Source organism: Etheostoma spectabile, chromosome 15 (assembly GCF_008692095.1).
Source record: "Etheostoma spectabile isolate EspeVRDwgs_2016 chromosome 15, UIUC_Espe_1.0, whole genome shotgun sequence".
NCBI lineage: Eukaryota > Metazoa > Chordata > Actinopteri > Perciformes > Percidae > Etheostoma > Etheostoma spectabile.
In genome coordinates, this window is record NC_045747.1 from 12,532,502 (window position 1) to 12,549,482 (window position 16,981).

Genomic DNA, 16,981 nt, shown 5'->3' on the forward strand with positions numbered 1-16,981 from the left:
ACGATGTGAAACCATTTATATGATTACATTTAAATGAGTTGTGTATTTTTCTATATTAATTGTGTCATGGTATTACATAGCTCAATAAACTTGTCATCTAAACATTAAGCTAACGATATCCTCATTTCTGTTTCTCTCCAAAGGGTAGCCATTTTTTAAAGCAGCACCGTTTCTGTATGGCACAATCAATCCCACTTGAAGTCTTGCCCTACAGTTTCAAAGAATTTGATATTGAATGGCCTATAAAACTCTTGCAGCTGCTCTATGACCTCCTGTTCGATCTGTACATGAGTCCTGCCCTTGGATTTGCCAAGGCAGCGTGGCTGGTTGCTGCTCTCCGGCTTCTTCAGACAGGGGAAGCCTTTGGTTCGGTTAAAGTAGAAGTGCTTGTCCGTGATTATTCGTTTCAGTCCTAGAAAGTCCTGAACACGGCCCATTTCCCCTGCCGGATCTGTGATCAGTCGTTCCCCGCTCACAAAGTGCATTTGCGACAGGCGAAAGTACTGCAGCCAGTTCTCCAGGTGCAGAATGTACATCCCGATCCGAATTGCGTTCCAGGAAGTGTCAACGAGACCCAGACTTATGTTCTTAAAGGCCAGCTCTTCAAATGTAGGGATGTCAGGCTTTTTGGTAAGAGTCTGTGTATAGTCAGAGATGGCTCTTGTGACTGGGTTACGCACCACAACAATCAGCTTGGTCTCATGGGACATGCTAGAGATGCGTCTGGGTGCCTCTCTGGTGACAAAGTAGCTGGGTGTCTTCTCTAATGTGATCTGGCTGTCTAGTGTTCTTGGCATTAGTCCCCTTGGGAGAGAAATAAAAGAAAAGAACACACATGAATGAGTCAGTAAGAGTTGATATTTTCCTGTTCAGCACCATTTCCACATCTTTTCTGTTGGATGGATGACAGTAGGAAGTAAAAATGTACAGTAGAAGTCAGAGCGAAGCAAACATGAATCCTTACTTGTATCATAAATACTGAGTTAAAAACAACCTTTGTATTAACATATGTTGTGATAACACTAGAAAATAATTTTAGAATATTTTTTAGACTATATCAAACTATAGGAATATCATCCAGCTACTACACAGTATCAAATTACTGTATATGCGGAAATGAACACAATGCAAATGTAGTTGGTAGATATTCATCGCAGAACATGCATCATAATTACCATGATCATGTTGCCAAGATAATGGCTTTTTAAACTACAGGCAAATGTTTGTATTTGTCATATTAATCATGTGAGTTTTTTCTTCTCAGAGTATGTCATTCTGCTTTGGCACTTTGCTTCAATAAAACTTGATTAATGAGCATCCGATGTTGGCTGTTGAGACAAAGATTTCCTCGGCCACAATTCATCCACATGTCGTTCCCTGTTTCCTGTAAATAGTAAAAAAAGGCTGTGCACAATAACTCTGCAGTTTTGTGAGTATAATAACAAAATAGTATTATTAAACTGTTTTTTTCTTTCATGATTACATAAGATGTAGTGCCTGAATTACTCTATTTCACAGCATGTGCATTGGTTTCTGGATTTTGGGTACGTTACCACACAGTTCTGATGATTAAATAACACACTTTCTTTATTATCACTGGGGGAAGGCTTCGATTAAAACCTAACCTTTCTCAAAGCTTTCTTTCTCAAGGTAGGGGTAGCCATAGGTTGCCTCTTAATTCTTGAAAATATTGATCCATTCACTTTTATTTATGAATCCTGAGTTGTTGGCCTGGGTACCCCTGGGCCACTAAGCAACTATTAATCTTTTATGAGAACAGCACTTTTTCAAGCAAACAGCTTTGCTACACACTAAAAAACTTGCAGCCATTTTCCAGGAGGTACCGTCTTCGGCTGTGTGCTAAGGAAACAGTATTTTCCATAAATTTTCAACATGCTCAGAGATGAAGATTGTGTAGATAAGAAGACCCGCTACGTGCTGGTTTAAAACAGCAACTTGTCATTTCGCAAAACTGGGCACAAAGTGGGCCAAGTGAACACATAAAGTGAAAGGTTGCAGATGGTTCTGCTTACAAATAGATATAGCTGCCTGCTGTTGACTATACTATATACCTCCTGTAGACAATAGAATGATGATACTGGCAATAAGGAGTTAAAAAAAGCCTCACTGGTTGTTTTATTTGGTTACACAATATAAAACTCCAAGTGATCCTGTCAATCAGAGGAAGACGCAAAATGTGCTAACTTACCTTGAGGTACTGATTTTCACAGCTGTGAGTCTTAGCACCGGATAAATTACATTGAAATCATACAGCACTGAGGTGACTGATATAGACAAGAAGAAATAAGGTTTTGAAAAAATAATAAGAAGAAGCCAGCTGCAGCACCGGGATCAATAATCATTAAAAGTGTAAAGAAGGGTTATTATAACATTGAGGTGATATGACAGACACTCAAAGATTTGACTTGAAAATAAATGTAACTTTTGAATTTTACTTGAAATATTCATACACACGTCACCACCACAGTCAGTTCCAGCTAACATGTGATTTGGATCACGCTTTTCCCAAACAATTATTAAAGAGGAGTGGCTATCCAATGGTGAAAACATTTTTCTGTGTCACAAACCCCTGCAAAATTAATCTTTTTATTATTAGAATTTGATCTATTTTTTTTCCAAAAACATTTGTAATGTCTAGAAGAGAGGTATAATTAAATTATTCAATGGCAATCGTGTGTGGGGAGCTAACATGAAGACAGATGGCTCGGGCAGCGTAAGTCTGGGGCGTGCATGCTCTCCACTGGCTTGGCTTGAGAAGTAGACCACATGCTCTATGGGCTCAAAGACAAAAGCATGAGGATGGAGACGTATGCGCCTTGTAAGCAACTATTATAGGAATGAATGGGGATCCATCTGTAAACACAGTTCTCCTTAATGCATCCATAGCTCATACAACAGCATTGTTCCTGGCTCATTGAGGGACCATCACAACATGCAAGACAAGTGTGACGTGACTGACAGGGGTAGAAAAGCTCAGACTAGGACATAGAAAGCTTTGATGCTTAAATTGATTACCTTCAGTATAAGTAACATTAGCCTTGTTAGCACAGTTCCCCTCAAAGTAGCTAACATATTCCTTTGCTTATCTCTGTGTCCAACAATTCCTCCAGATTAAATGACAAAAGAAATCCTCTAGAATGACACATATTCTGCATGTTAAGAAAAAATCACAATGGGTCCGCAATGAAAATAACAAGAATCTGTATATAAATGCAAAGGCAGGTGATCAGATGTCATTATCCAGGTATACACAGGGTTTGGGGTGGAATGTGAAACTGTCAGTAAAAATAGATAATGTTATTGATTCACAATAAGCATATGCAGTCTTTTAAGATGATTGCCATTGATGGACTAGCAAATCCTCACTACAGTAGTATCTTGCTCTGAGAGTAGTTTGCCTCAAAACACTCAACAAGTTGTTACTAACTTCAATTGCATCTTCAGTTCAGACAACATTAGATGGGAACAGAAATCTTCTAACTACATGTGTGACTCTAATCTCGGCCCTGTGGCTCATTAAAATGATTCCTACAGCCTCTGTGTTCACTGAGCCCTGTTGTCTATTCAAATGATTGCTTAACTAGCTGTAACTGCAGTAAATGTACAACCCAATGATCAAAGGATGTTAGTCTTTATTTTTTATTAAAATCAGGGCTATTTCTAGGGTTTGCTTTTATGTCAGTGTGAGCAGCCTGGACCAATACATTCCGAGTAATCAGTCCTGGAGTGATGTTAATGGGGAAAATTTTTTTGAACTACAATTGTGTTTTCAATTATCTGGTTATAACAAAATTATCATCCAACACATGTGCCAGCTATTGCTGCAACTGATTGTAATGGCCGCATATTAACCTTTAATGGCCATATGTGGTATTACAATCAGAATGCAAGTGACAAGTAGAGATTCATTATATTTGATAAATCATTTCCTTAGCTCACTCAAACACACCCGGCAGCAGCAGCAGCCTTATTTATGTATCTGCTCATTACTGAGATAGCGGGAATCAGGCCAGAAGGGGAACATGTGATACCTGAGGCAGGTGTCTGAACCAACCAGGATTTCCTCCCCCCATGCCTCCAAGAAACTATCAGCATTGCACACAGGATCTGAAAGTTAAATATAAAATTGATGATCTTTATGGCAGGGGGTGCTTTCACTCAAAGCTATTCTGTCCTCTCTCGGTAATGATTACTTGGAGTTAGAAAATCTATGTGACTTTAAAACCAATGGAATTGTTCCTGGTAATAAATAACTGTTGTTTCAACCCTTTTCTTTATAGAGTAGAAACAACCTGTAACATGCACATTTATATGAACAGCTTGCTTTGCTTTTGCTTTGGGACATGTGTGAAACACATACCCAGACACAAGCCTTTATTAAGTGACATTTGAGTTAAGGTGATTGATTACCACCTTTTCACTCAGAGTCAATGCTAAATTAATTCTTTAGGGGTAATTTACAGTATTCTTCCCAATTCTTCGTGAAATGCATTACAGGCTTGGCTGTGACATTTTAATCACTCTGGGAAAATGAACTCAGGTGTTGGAGATCAGCTCGATATTGTAAATGCAACCTGTTCCTTATCAAATGAAAGGACATGGTTGCAAACTATTTTGTTGCTGAATGCTGCAGCATTGCGTTCAGTGCTCTCATTGCACAATTATTGTTGGTAATTTCTGTAACGCATTTTACTTGAATTTGAATTTAACATTGAATTACAAAGTTATAGAAATTCCCTTCGGGGATCAACAAAGTATTTCAGACTTTAAAATCATATTATAAACGTTAGTATGATATTTCATTGTAAATACCACAGCAGTTACCGACATAATGGACAGGGTCTTGGCTGGTTAATATTAATCCAGCAGCATAATAAATAAACCCTCAAGTATCAGTTTTGCTTTTTTGAAGATTATTTCAACGTCTATACTGTGATATAAATGTTGTCATTTCTTACTGTATGTAAGGCCAAAAACATTTTGTTGTATCTTAACCAAAACAATCTAACAGCAAGGAGCTGCACCATCTGTTTGAACAAAACAGGAAGTCACTGAAATTGTGTTAAGGCAGTCACTAATTGGTATATGCATGGTGTTTCTTTTATTGTGAAGGTTTTAATTGGGTCTTCTCATGATAGGGAGAGTTTACAGTGTATTACAGTGTTTGTATCACAGAGTAATGTAAAGATGTGGATATGTCTATTTAAGATGAAAAAAACACTAAAATTAAACACACTTATTTGGATGCATGCATTCATTATTAAATATATGGCTTTTTAACTAGAATTTTGGCATTGATAAACACTTTGTCAATTTAAAATATACATGTATTCCATATGCCAACAATACTTATTTAATGAAATGTTTTAAGTTAGCTTCATTATCCACTCCATGAGAGAAGAGAAAGAACATACAAAAACAAGCATCCTTTTGGAGCTCTTATCTTCAGGTAGTTAAGGTCAACAGTGGAAAGCATGCCAGTCATTGCCACTCATTAATGACCTGTGTTGTACTGAAAGCTTGCCTGCATGTTGACATGACCCTGAAAGAGCCTGCTAACTATCTTGTTGAACAATTTATCTCTGTTGGCGCACTGGAGGAAGTGGAGGAATACGCCACAAACATGGATGTCTTTATTTCAGAGTACCAATGACCCACACACAACACACCATTCTCCTGCAGCATGCAGTTCCATTGGGAGAACATGCTAATCATACTCGATTACTCTTATTTATACCTAAAACCATTTAATAGCAATTCATTTATAGCTGTAAACTAATCCCTGAAATGATTGCTTTGACTTTTGCCAGTTAATATCTGTAGATTGATAAGTTGTTCTATTATACTTAGGTTTTGACTTCTTGTAGGGCCCTAAAGGTTCAGTCATTCATCTTTGGTGTTCTTAATACTGAACATTTCAGTTTTTTGTACTTGCTGAACCACTCGGGATGAGAACTTTCAACCCTACAGGGTCTGCCCTCACAGTTCACATAGGTCAAGAAAAAACCTCATTAAAAACAGGGTATTGAACACAGTGCTCAGGCAGATTTTAATTTGGCTTTGAGTTTAAAACCACCCGGCTGGCCTGCACCTTTGGTTAGTTTTTGGCTGAGTGCAAACAAGTTCTCCATTGTTCAATGCTGTGCGGCAACCCATGGTGTAGCAGACTTTTGTGCTTTAATTAGTATCTTGCTCAACATGAGCAGTGACATCAGTAACAGCACTATCAGAGGGCTGCATGAGACGCTGATAGTCCTACCCCAGCTACAGTAAATCACCAGTCGACCTGTGCAGACAGTGACTACTGAGGGTGGCACTAGAGGGAATGATGCAGTGTCCAAACTAGAAGGGGTCCATTCTCTTTGGGGCATGAATATGCTCAGCATGTTTATGGCAAATTAGCCATTAAAAAATTTTGATTAATCATCCACACTTTTTTTTATTTTGGCCTGTTGATGGTGCTTAATTAACATTAAGGGGTCAATAAATATGATAGGATGTGTTAAGGGTAATTATAGCAATAAACAAATTGTAGAGAAATGGCCAGTAGCAATCAAAATCTCCCTTTGTTTGAATCGCAGATAACAATTGACAGATAAACAGACCCTCCTTACACCACTATAGCTGCCAAAGCAAAAAGTAACTAAACTTCAATCCACATACCAGTAGAATAGTAACAAGTAGAAACTCGGACTCACAAACTAATTTGGATGCTAAAAGCTACTTGGCTGTATTACAGTACAGACTGCAGACTGTTAAAATCCACGCCTGTATGTGATACTGCATATGTTTAAATAAAAAAAGCTGCAAATTTCTGTTTCCCCTACAGCATGTGAATGATTTGTTTCATTGTATAAAAAAAATGCAGAAACAGTGGACTCTTCCGGTCCAGACAATTGTCTTGTTTTACAACTTAAACTTCCAAAGAGCAATGCAGGTTGATTAGGGATGCAGACCATCAGAACAAGTAAAGGTCACCTTTGAATCTTCTCCTTGTGAACGATCAATGAATGTATTACTGTCATTCACTGTGGTTCAAACTTAAAACAGAAAACTTAAAACGATTAATTTCTCTATTTTTTAAAACATTGTCAGTAAATTCTCAGTAAATGTTTGCAACACAAATATAAAATTGTCATGCAACAAGGCTACACATGCAAAAAGTCTCTTACAAAGCAACAAACACAAATAACTAGTACATTTCTCTCAAACACTTATTTTTTTTCTCCATCTGATTGATTATATTCTCATAGGCGTCAACTGTGATCACTTCCGTATTGTCTGTCAAAACAAAGTCACTGTCGACCTTTCAAAAGCTCATTCATGTTTTCACAATTCCCACCTACAAACATCCAAAAATCCAACTGGAAACTAACCAGTGCTAAACATAATGCAGACAATCTTTCCCATCGCTTGTAATTAATTAAGGCAAATTGTAGCAACAGACTATTACTAACAAAACAGTTGATGAGTAAATGGATTTTAAGAGAACACTGATCTGATTTAACTTAGAAACCATTATTCACAACGTGAAGTGTTTCTGCAGGGGCATGAGTAGAGATTTATGGAATGGCCTTTCCCTCCTGCTGGACAACAAATGTTTGTCATTACAAAGACGAATAATGAACCCTGCCCATTGAACAATATCCAGGCTCACAGGCTGACCATGGACGAAACCAAATCAAGCCCACATCAAAGTAGCCATTACATATGCTGTGTTTGTTTGGTCTCTGGAGTAACTTAACAACAAAACCGTTACACAGTAAATTATAAGAAAAGATCTCCTGGGCTCTGACTGCCTGTGTGTTATCACAGTAAGCAGTATGCAGAGTAATAATGGTCACGGTCCTTGGCAATACATAAAAAAGCTTTGGTTAGAAACAAAAAGGTGACCTTTTCTAGCAGAAATAGATTAAAACTTTTATCAGAGGTACTGCTTAGTCAAATAATATCCAACACACAATCGCTTCATTATTGTAATTGCTTGTATCGTTATCTTCAGACTTAATTAGAGCTACTCAAAAACATGCAACAGCGCTATCAAAAGGAAACAGCAAATTAATGTGCGCACACACACATTAGAATGCAAATACCATGCAATGTTGGACTAACACATCAATGTATTTTGGTTGAGTTAGTAAAAACCTATTAAATGAGTATCTGAGTTGTGGACGGTCTTGTGAGCCTGTCATGGCAGCATCAGGGTGATTGCTTTAGTCGGACACAGTACAGTTTTCAATTGGTGAGTTCATGTATTGGGTTTTTGTCTTGTCTTTGTTGCAGCAATGTCACTTTTTGGTACTTTTGCTTACATGATTTAACATTTTAATATTTTTCTTTTATAAATGCTGATATGAGGGTGTCAAATCTGTTTGCAAACTTCCTTTCCATTCTTTTAGAAACTGACTTGGGGAAATTGTGTTTCATACAAACCATTTGTCCTGAAATATCCTGAAAAGGCAATACCACGCAGAGATTTGCTTCCCTGCCATCCAAACCCATTAACAGTTTGTATGAGTCAGGTAGACTGTGCAGAGAAAATGTTCTTGTGCTGCGTGAGTCTCATAATGTCTGTGCTGTTGCACTTCCTAAACATGCCATCTTCCTCTTTTCTTGATACAGCATAGATCCACTGGAGAGGCTGCTTCATTATAAAAGTATCACTTACGGAGATTACAGCTGTGATGACATCTTACCATTAATCACTAGCAACAGAGGCATGCTGCCTTGAAAGCGTATTAAGAGTTAACAAAGAGCAGTCCTGAATAATTCGACAATCCTGCGGCCAAATCAGCTAGGAGAGGAACTAAGGTGAATAACAATTCAGCACTGAGAATCAAGCATCTATTTTTCTAATTTAATAGAAGGCAAATTATTTGAATGTAGCAGACTAACTGAGCAAGATTTCTTGCAGTAGAGAATTCCTGGCCTATCCTCAGCCACATAATAGAATCAAAACATATTCATAGAAAGGCACTACAGTCCTGCAATACTGGAAAATAGATTGCATAATGTATCTGACCTTGAACCAAATCCTATTTAATCGCTGTCATTTCAACACCAGACTTGTGTTTTCCTTGAAATAATAATTATTCATGGTTTGGTCTGCAGAGGGAAATGATTGACACTTGCTCTCCTGAACAATAACACGTTGAATTGAGCTGAGCTACGAGTTGTCACATTAACATGTGGCACAGGAAAGTATCCACGGACACTAAAATGAAGACCAACAACAGCCTCTGAAATCCAAAATGGCACATTCTCAGATGAGGATTTCTGCTTATTTTTTTGTATTTTGGGGTGAAATGACAGCTGTAGTGCTGCTGAATTTAATTGATAACATTATATAAAGCAACATTATATAAAGTAGTTTTACTCTTGACTTAGATGGTAGGAAAGTACAAAAAGAGATGAAATAGGGGACCCACATGAGTGAAGGCTCAGACAGAATTTGAACCCTGGTCAGTGGGGACGCATTGGGTTTGCCAAGGGTTGAAGGATTGCTGACTTCTGGATATTTCCAGAAGCACAATGTCTCCAGAATGATAAAGTTAGTTTGATAGTATCATTTGTTTCAGGGACTTGTGAAGCCTGAATTACAGTTTGTTTTCAAGAGACATTATGTGACTAACCAGATAGTTGTCAATCATTTATTACTTGATAGTGCATTTTTTTTGATTGCACAAAATTGCAAAATGTCACTAATGACTTTGTCAACAACTCTGTTTCGGAAAAACCTAAAACGAATGTTTTGCTACGTATGTTCATCAAGACCTGAATCTTTTTCATATCTTAAGAGCTTTGAATTACATTACCACATTACCTTGTCAATTATTCTGTAGTTGACACAGGATAATACAGGGAAATAAAACGTGGTGTCGGCAGATAGGTACAGTAGGAACATTTGGCAACTTTACATTATATGCTTATTAAAATGTTTCCAGGCGGCATTGTGTTTTTGTCAAAAAATATTTTCTGTTTCAAATTAGTAGTATATAAATGTGATTTTGTTATACATGGTTGTTATCAAAGGTAGTGCAACTCATTTAATTTTAATTTAAAGGAATAATTTGCAACCATTCAACCCATTCAAACGGTGATCAACAGCGATAGTGAGGACCATACGGGGTCCCCACCCGTAGGAACTGTATTGCTACTACTAGACACTGCTTCAAAATATTGTTATAACAATACTGTTACAACAATTGTAATCTTCAGCTATGCTAGCGGCTCTGTGAAGTTGTACTAAGTCACAATTGTGAACTACATGCTTGCTGATAAAAGGGGGTACACGGTTTACCATGCTAATCTTAGTTTAGCGTGTTTACATGCTTTGTAAGCACTTAACTACTTAACATTTAGTACATAAGTACAGCTGTGGCTGATGATAATGCCATTTGTTTGTGTGTATTGAGTCATAAACCAGTTTTAGACACAAACATTTGACATGTTACTGACGCTACAAAGTTAAGGGATTACCAAAATTATTACAATTCATAGTTGTCAGACATTTCAGTCAAAGCCACAAATGTGAACCTTATTATGGTGCATAAGAAAAAGTCAAGTAATCAATCGCTTAAGTTATTATGATACATCCTCTGGGGACCATAATTATCAAATTCATAGAAAATCATCTAGTAGTGGTTGAGATGAGCCTGGACCGATTGATGGCTAATAAGCAAGTGGTGCAAGTTGTGTAGACGCTTATTGTATTATATCAAAATAACCGACTCTCCACACCATCTAAATTGCCAGATTAACAATGTTTGTTGTTTAACTGCATACACTAAAGCTTTAGCATGTGATTGGTCCATAACGTATGCATGATCACATTATTTGCTGAATTATTCCATTAGCGAAATTTCTCTGTGTTTCAGACTAGTCTCATTGGGGAAACATCTTAGAAAAGAGTTGTTTTTTTTATTAATGTTAACCACTATATGTCTCTGAGCTGCACTAGAATGAGGACAGCTCATTAATAATGCAGAGATATGCCTTCCTTACCATCCCTTGCTCTTTAATGTGCAGTTTTCTGTGTTAAATGAGAACCATCTAACTTTCTGTCCTCATCAACCTTTCTCATGATAGTGTTCCAGAGTTTCCTGCCTCCCCGAGCCAATTAATGTGGACCTGGAGAATAGTTGTTGCTGCAGCCTATCATACATTTCCAACCCTTCTCAGGGAATCTACTGGTAGTGCTTCTGACTCCTGTGAAATCAATAGAGCTGAGATGCCCTTTTAAGTCTTGATGGTGTATAGCGACGTGTTTTTGTTTGATCTTTCTGATTCTGTGGAGGATGGAAAAAGTAGAGAGAGAAGTGCAAGGGAATTGGTGGCAGTGAAACGTCTGTTTTATCAGGTATTGTATGGTTATGTGAAGACCCTTGCATTAAAATAAATGAGGCCATGTGTGTGTTCTGTTCAGGAGGCACAGTAATGAACACTGCACCATTTTCCTTCAGAGCCTAAATGATCTGTCACACGCTTAATGTAATTATGACAGACTGTGCAAAACAACTGGCCAGAACACTGAAACTGAAACGAGTTAAGTTGGTGTCACATGTTGTATGTTTCTGTTTGTTCAACAAATATTTAGTTAATAAGAATAACTTACAAGAAAAAACAGGTTTGTTGAAAGTGAGTAGAGGTTTAAGTGTTTTTAAAGATAAATTAATGCTGAAAATAATCCATTAATTATCTTGTTATGTGGCAACTTGCATTCAATGATGAAGAACATAAAACGGTTGGTGTTGAAAAAGCTAGTAAATGGAGATTATTTTGTCACACCTACTGATCAAAAGGTCAAGAATGCCCACACTGCCCAATTAGTCAAATTACCCTAAAATGAATCATTGGCATCTTAGTAATGAATTAATTATTGGATTAATTTATCAAGTAGCAGGCCTGCAAGGCTAGAACGCTCATTACACACTAGAAAGATATGTTTGCCTAAAGTGGAAGTCAACAATGAACCTTTTAATGTTAGCAGTTAACAGCCGTAGAGTTACCATGTGATGCTAGAGAGTTGGTCTGAACACAGCAAATCGGAGGATGACTAATTTTTGCTCAGTGCACCTAAAGGGAGGCAAACATTTATGTTACTATTTACTATTTATATCACTAAGTTATATTTAATGCATGGTGGGAATTTTGGGTAGGACTTTGGCATAAACAGCAGAGACTTCTAGTTTGTAAAGGAATGTTCAATTTATCTGTCACTTATTTCATACTTTTTACCAGGACTTCCTTATTATAGTTTTCTTTTGCATTTTGTGTATCTGAAGCTGCACTTCATGTCTCATTTATGTAAATTTTTTAACAAAGATTAAAGGTTTCTGATTTGAGTGATGTTACATTGGTCATTTGATTGAGTATACAGATGTTTATCTAAATATTATAGTGAGTTTAATGCCTATGGACAAAATGATGCTTTCCCAATTATCTATTAGTGTGGGCGAGTTCACAACCTTATTTAAGGTTTCACACACCAACAAACAAGATTAATTAAAAAGATAACTGATTAATTTATAATAAAATATATATAGTTTACAACACTTAACACACAGATAGAAAGGCCAACTACTAACATAAAGCAGAGCAACACATGTAGAGTATGTGGTACATTGTGTTATTTGCTATAGAGACAAATGTGACAGTTAATCAAAATAGAAAGATACTTCATGTGACGTGCTGCCAACAACCCAAACATTGTGACAGATAATCACTGAGAGCAAGTCAAACACAATGACCATCACTCAGTCACTCATCAAGTTGAAAAACAGCTGCTTTAGCTTGAAATAAACCAGCCTATGCATCCATGGTATTGTTTAAAGCTTTAGCGCTTAACTTTTTTTTATAATAATAAGCACCAGTTATGTTCAAAGCATTGTCAAATAAGTTGATACAAAGCTAATTTTTTTTTTATTCTCTGTAAAGCGTCCTTGAGTGTTAGAAAGGCGCTGTTAAATAAAATGTATTATTATTATTATTATTATTAATTAACACTGGGAGCTCTACATAACTCTCTCTGTATTTCTCAGTATAGTTATGTTTAGAACATGGTGTCACCCGGTGACTTTTGCACGCAGAAACTTGAGTAAAGATAATTACCTCTTCTGAAGAGTCCATCGTGTTTTTTTTAAATCCTCAATGTCCTCCTTGGCTACTAGGAAACTGTGCGGAGGAGGGGTGGGGGCGCGCGCACGATTACGGAAGGCTTGTGTCATGTGGATGAAATGGCAGTGGTGTTGTTATTACTTAGAACAGAAAGTGACAGAAAATACACACTATAGTTTTAAGTGTCTTGAATGTATGAACTGTCAGTTTATAAAAAGTATGCAATATTCTGGCTTTGTAATTGTAGCATCATATCGGCGTGTGACCTAGATTTATCTTAGCTTAAATTTATGTGTGTGAGTGACATAGAAAAAAAATCTAATAAAACCTGTGCATTTACGTGAGGTAGAGAAAGAAAGTTGCTAGCGCAGTGAATTATCCAATGGTTGGAGTAGGACAGTGAGAGACAGAAGAATGCACCACAGTTGTTTTTTTCTACATACTGTTTAGATGTTTAACCACTGTCCCCTTAGCAGCTTTTACTTTACAGTTAAAAAGCTGTGTCCTGTGCATTCAAATAAAATGACGTCCCAGTGTAACTTTAAATAACCAAGTGGAATAGGTGGACAAATTTAGATTTATATCAAAAATTGCAATTAATAAGAGACCGTAATAAACATGCAAATTTTGGAACACGTGGTTGCTTTTTAACTTTTGACCAGGGGACTCTCAAGTGTTTTTGTGTCTTACATTAAGGCATTTTTGAAATATCCCAGTCTCTGGTTCATTAGCTTGAAGATGAAAATGATGTCTGATGATGATTCTTTTTTCAGGAGTGTGGGTTTTTAAATAACTCTAACTGCATTTTTATTTTATTTTTTAAATGCATTTTGACTCTGAAATTAACTATCTGATAGGACAAGACTGACTATCAAGTTAAATTATTTTCTATGTGTGAGTCACAAATGTAAAATAATGATCAAACCCAAACTTTGTACTTTGAGTTGTAATTGCATATTTTCAGCTTTCACTTTAGAAAACAGTTTGATTTACTTTTCTAAAATGAGACGTTAGGAACAATTAGAATCAAACTGCTGGAAAAATTGCTCTGTGGTTTGTTCCTGACACACTGGTGGCTATGTGAGTGGAAATCTGCAGGCAACTCCAACAATTAGACATACTGTAACATAACACCATCAAGCCTTTTTGGAAGACATTTGCAGACTTGGCTGCAACAATTTGATCCACTACGTAACTCAATGGAAATTATATTTACGTTTCTTGTTGAGAAGAAACTTACATTTTGCTGCTTAAATTTTAGTTTGACAGAACATGAAAAAAGAAGATGTTTTGTCTTCAGTTTAAATTTATAAGTGGCCATCTAAATAGAAAAATGTGTATAGAAGTGTCAGAGCGAGATAGAGGGACAGAAGTGGAGAGGGAGTGATTCTCTGGGCTTGTGCACCTGTTCCTTTACCAACCAGTGCAAGAACACGTTCTGCCCTGGTGTAGCCCGTTTAATTTGGCTGGTAACCTGGGGGCTGCCTGTGTCATCTGTGCTGTTGATGGTGATTGTTTGGGTGAGATGATCCTACATTACCCTAACTGAGCTATCTGTGCAGCACCATGGAGCTCTGCTGATAGCAAGCATCTGCAGCTCTGAGAAAAACATACTGTAGTAGTAGAGCCAAACTTGTGGTCTTAGTGGTGGTGTGCTGTTTAAATATGTGTGTCTACATTTGGGTATGGGTACGTGATCCCCCCAATAATAGACATATGCCTTTGTGTGTACACAGCTAACTGTGCCCCTTACATTTAATTACAGTATAGGCCACTGCTAAATTGTAAAACAATTTTATGACGGAAAAGTGCCTTCATACTTGTCAGAAAACGAGGATATTTGGACACATCCCTAAAACCCTAACCCTGGACACTCTACCAAGCAGAGCAGAGAAGTGACTGCACTGAACTGAGGGAGTAAAGTGAACAGTGCAGTGAACAGTGCATCTATGCAGTAATATCAAAGCAAATATATCAAAGAAAGTGCATCTATAAACAAATACAAATTAATACGTGTTTTTCTTGTAATACTTGTTTCATTTGTTCCTCACCTGTACCAGTCAAGCCCTCGGTCATAGTTTCGGTCGAAAAAGTGCGGTTCCGTTCCCAGTGCGCGCACATCTGGATGGATCCGAATGAACTCCAGCACCGCCCGGGTGCCTCCTTTCTTTACACCAACTATTAACGCATTAGGCAGCTTCTTATTCCCATATTTTTGCGCAACACTCATGCCACTCAACTTCAAGTCAGTCCAGTGGCTTCCAGACGAAGCAGAGGCTTTACTTTGGTCGCGGAGATCACTTGATCCTCCCTGGGCAGGAGACTCATCTAGAGCGGACCTGACTTCCAGCGGAGCGCAATTGTTTAATTCTCCAAGAAGTTTCTTCCCTCCAGCGTTATTACTCGGTGGGCATCTTTTCCCCTCGTAACCCTGGTGTGTCATAATTGTGCTGCGACAAAAAATAATACTGTAGCATAAATAGGTGCAGGACAGTGACACAGTGAATATGAAGGCGAATCTGGCGCTAAACCTGTTCGTAGATGAGAGAAACCTATGTGCCATGTCTCCATGGGTTCAAAGTGCTGCATGATTTTCCATCGGACTCTTCCTCCTCTCTTGGTCTGCCCTCGGAGTCTGGCAAATAGGTTTCCAAAGTCAGACAGACTGGCATTTGAGGATAGGGGTGGATCTCGAAGGCATCAACTGCGCGTAAGTCGCAATATTCCTTTCCATAGGCTGCTGAACTGTGCAAGAAACTTGGAGCGGAATATTATTACAGCAGCTTCCAAAAGAAGAAATGGGTCAGTCGTACTTTAAACAAGTTTTTCTTTAAAGTAGTTTGAAGTGAGTAATTTGGATCAATTACTGATGCCACCGTCTTAAAAAGAATATTAGAATAATAATTTGACGCTCGTCTTTACTCTCCTTCTCCTTGTTGTGTGTCTATTTTGAAAGAAAAGTCCACCGCGTCCTATGTCTCTGAAACCACCACGACTATTCCGGTCGCCTCCAAGGTGATTTTGATGCTCAGCCCACTCTTCCCTTTCATTAAGATGTTGTGAAGATGTACAGTATGCACTTAGGTTACTGGCTATGCATATTTAATCAACTCCCTGCAATTCCATATGCTTTGTGTTTTGAAGGAACATCCTGATTATTTAGGTAAAATATTGGGAGATTAAAATATGCAACATTTGGCTTCCAGTGTGCATTTCAACATTGATCGCATGACTTCAGGATATCAGAGCTGCTGGTACTGTAGGTGTGTTAACTGTTGTATTTAAAAAAAGTTAAAAACAATGTTCTGGATACAATGTATTTCTGTTTTATGTATACTCTGAAGCCAGATTGATTCAATAATGATCTAGTCTTAATTATTATTCCACTACTTAACAGCAACCCAACCTTCTGAAAGTTGTTGATCAGGTCATGTCTGGCATTTAACATAGCTTATAGCTTTTGCTGCACAGCAGGAAATAACCTTCTGTCTCCAACCCCTGGTGTTTTAGACTAGGTTAAAAGAATGGAATGTTGATTCCTGTATTTTTGTGAGAGTTTCTCATTTTACATGATAGAACCTTTTAATATATGACAACCCCAAAGTGGCAGAGTTTAGAGCCATACCTTCCTAATTGGAAAGCGAAGAAGCCAACAAGACATGTCCTACATGTCGCCATGCCAACGGAAGACCAATGACAATGGTTTTAAATACACCATGCAAAATATAACCACCTTGAGGTGAAGGGAATATAATTGGGATATGGAGAAGTATTCGGGACTGGTCTCATGTAACTCCATCAGGGAGAAGTATGGATCATGTCCGCTGCTGGCAGTGTTATTATG

General features: G+C 37.7%; 1 protein-coding gene across 1 annotated transcript in view; it reads right to left on the reverse strand.

The window, feature by feature from the left end:
• Positions 1 to 16,058, reverse strand: part of hs3st2 (heparan sulfate (glucosamine) 3-O-sulfotransferase 2) — a 16,564-nt gene extending 506 nt beyond the window's left edge. Inside the window, exons 1-2 of the mRNA XM_032538111.1 lie at positions 15,189 to 16,058; positions 1 to 804 (exon numbers count right to left, since the gene is read on the reverse strand). The exon at positions 1 to 804 is cut by the window's left edge and continues 506 nt beyond it. Of these exons, the coding sequence (XP_032394002.1) occupies positions 186 to 804; positions 15,189 to 15,700 (1,131 nt within the window). The 5' untranslated portion in view covers positions 15,701 to 16,058 and the 3' untranslated portion in view covers positions 1 to 185. The remainder of the gene's footprint in view (positions 805 to 15,188) is intronic.
• Between the last annotated feature and the right edge of the window lie 923 nt (positions 16,059 to 16,981).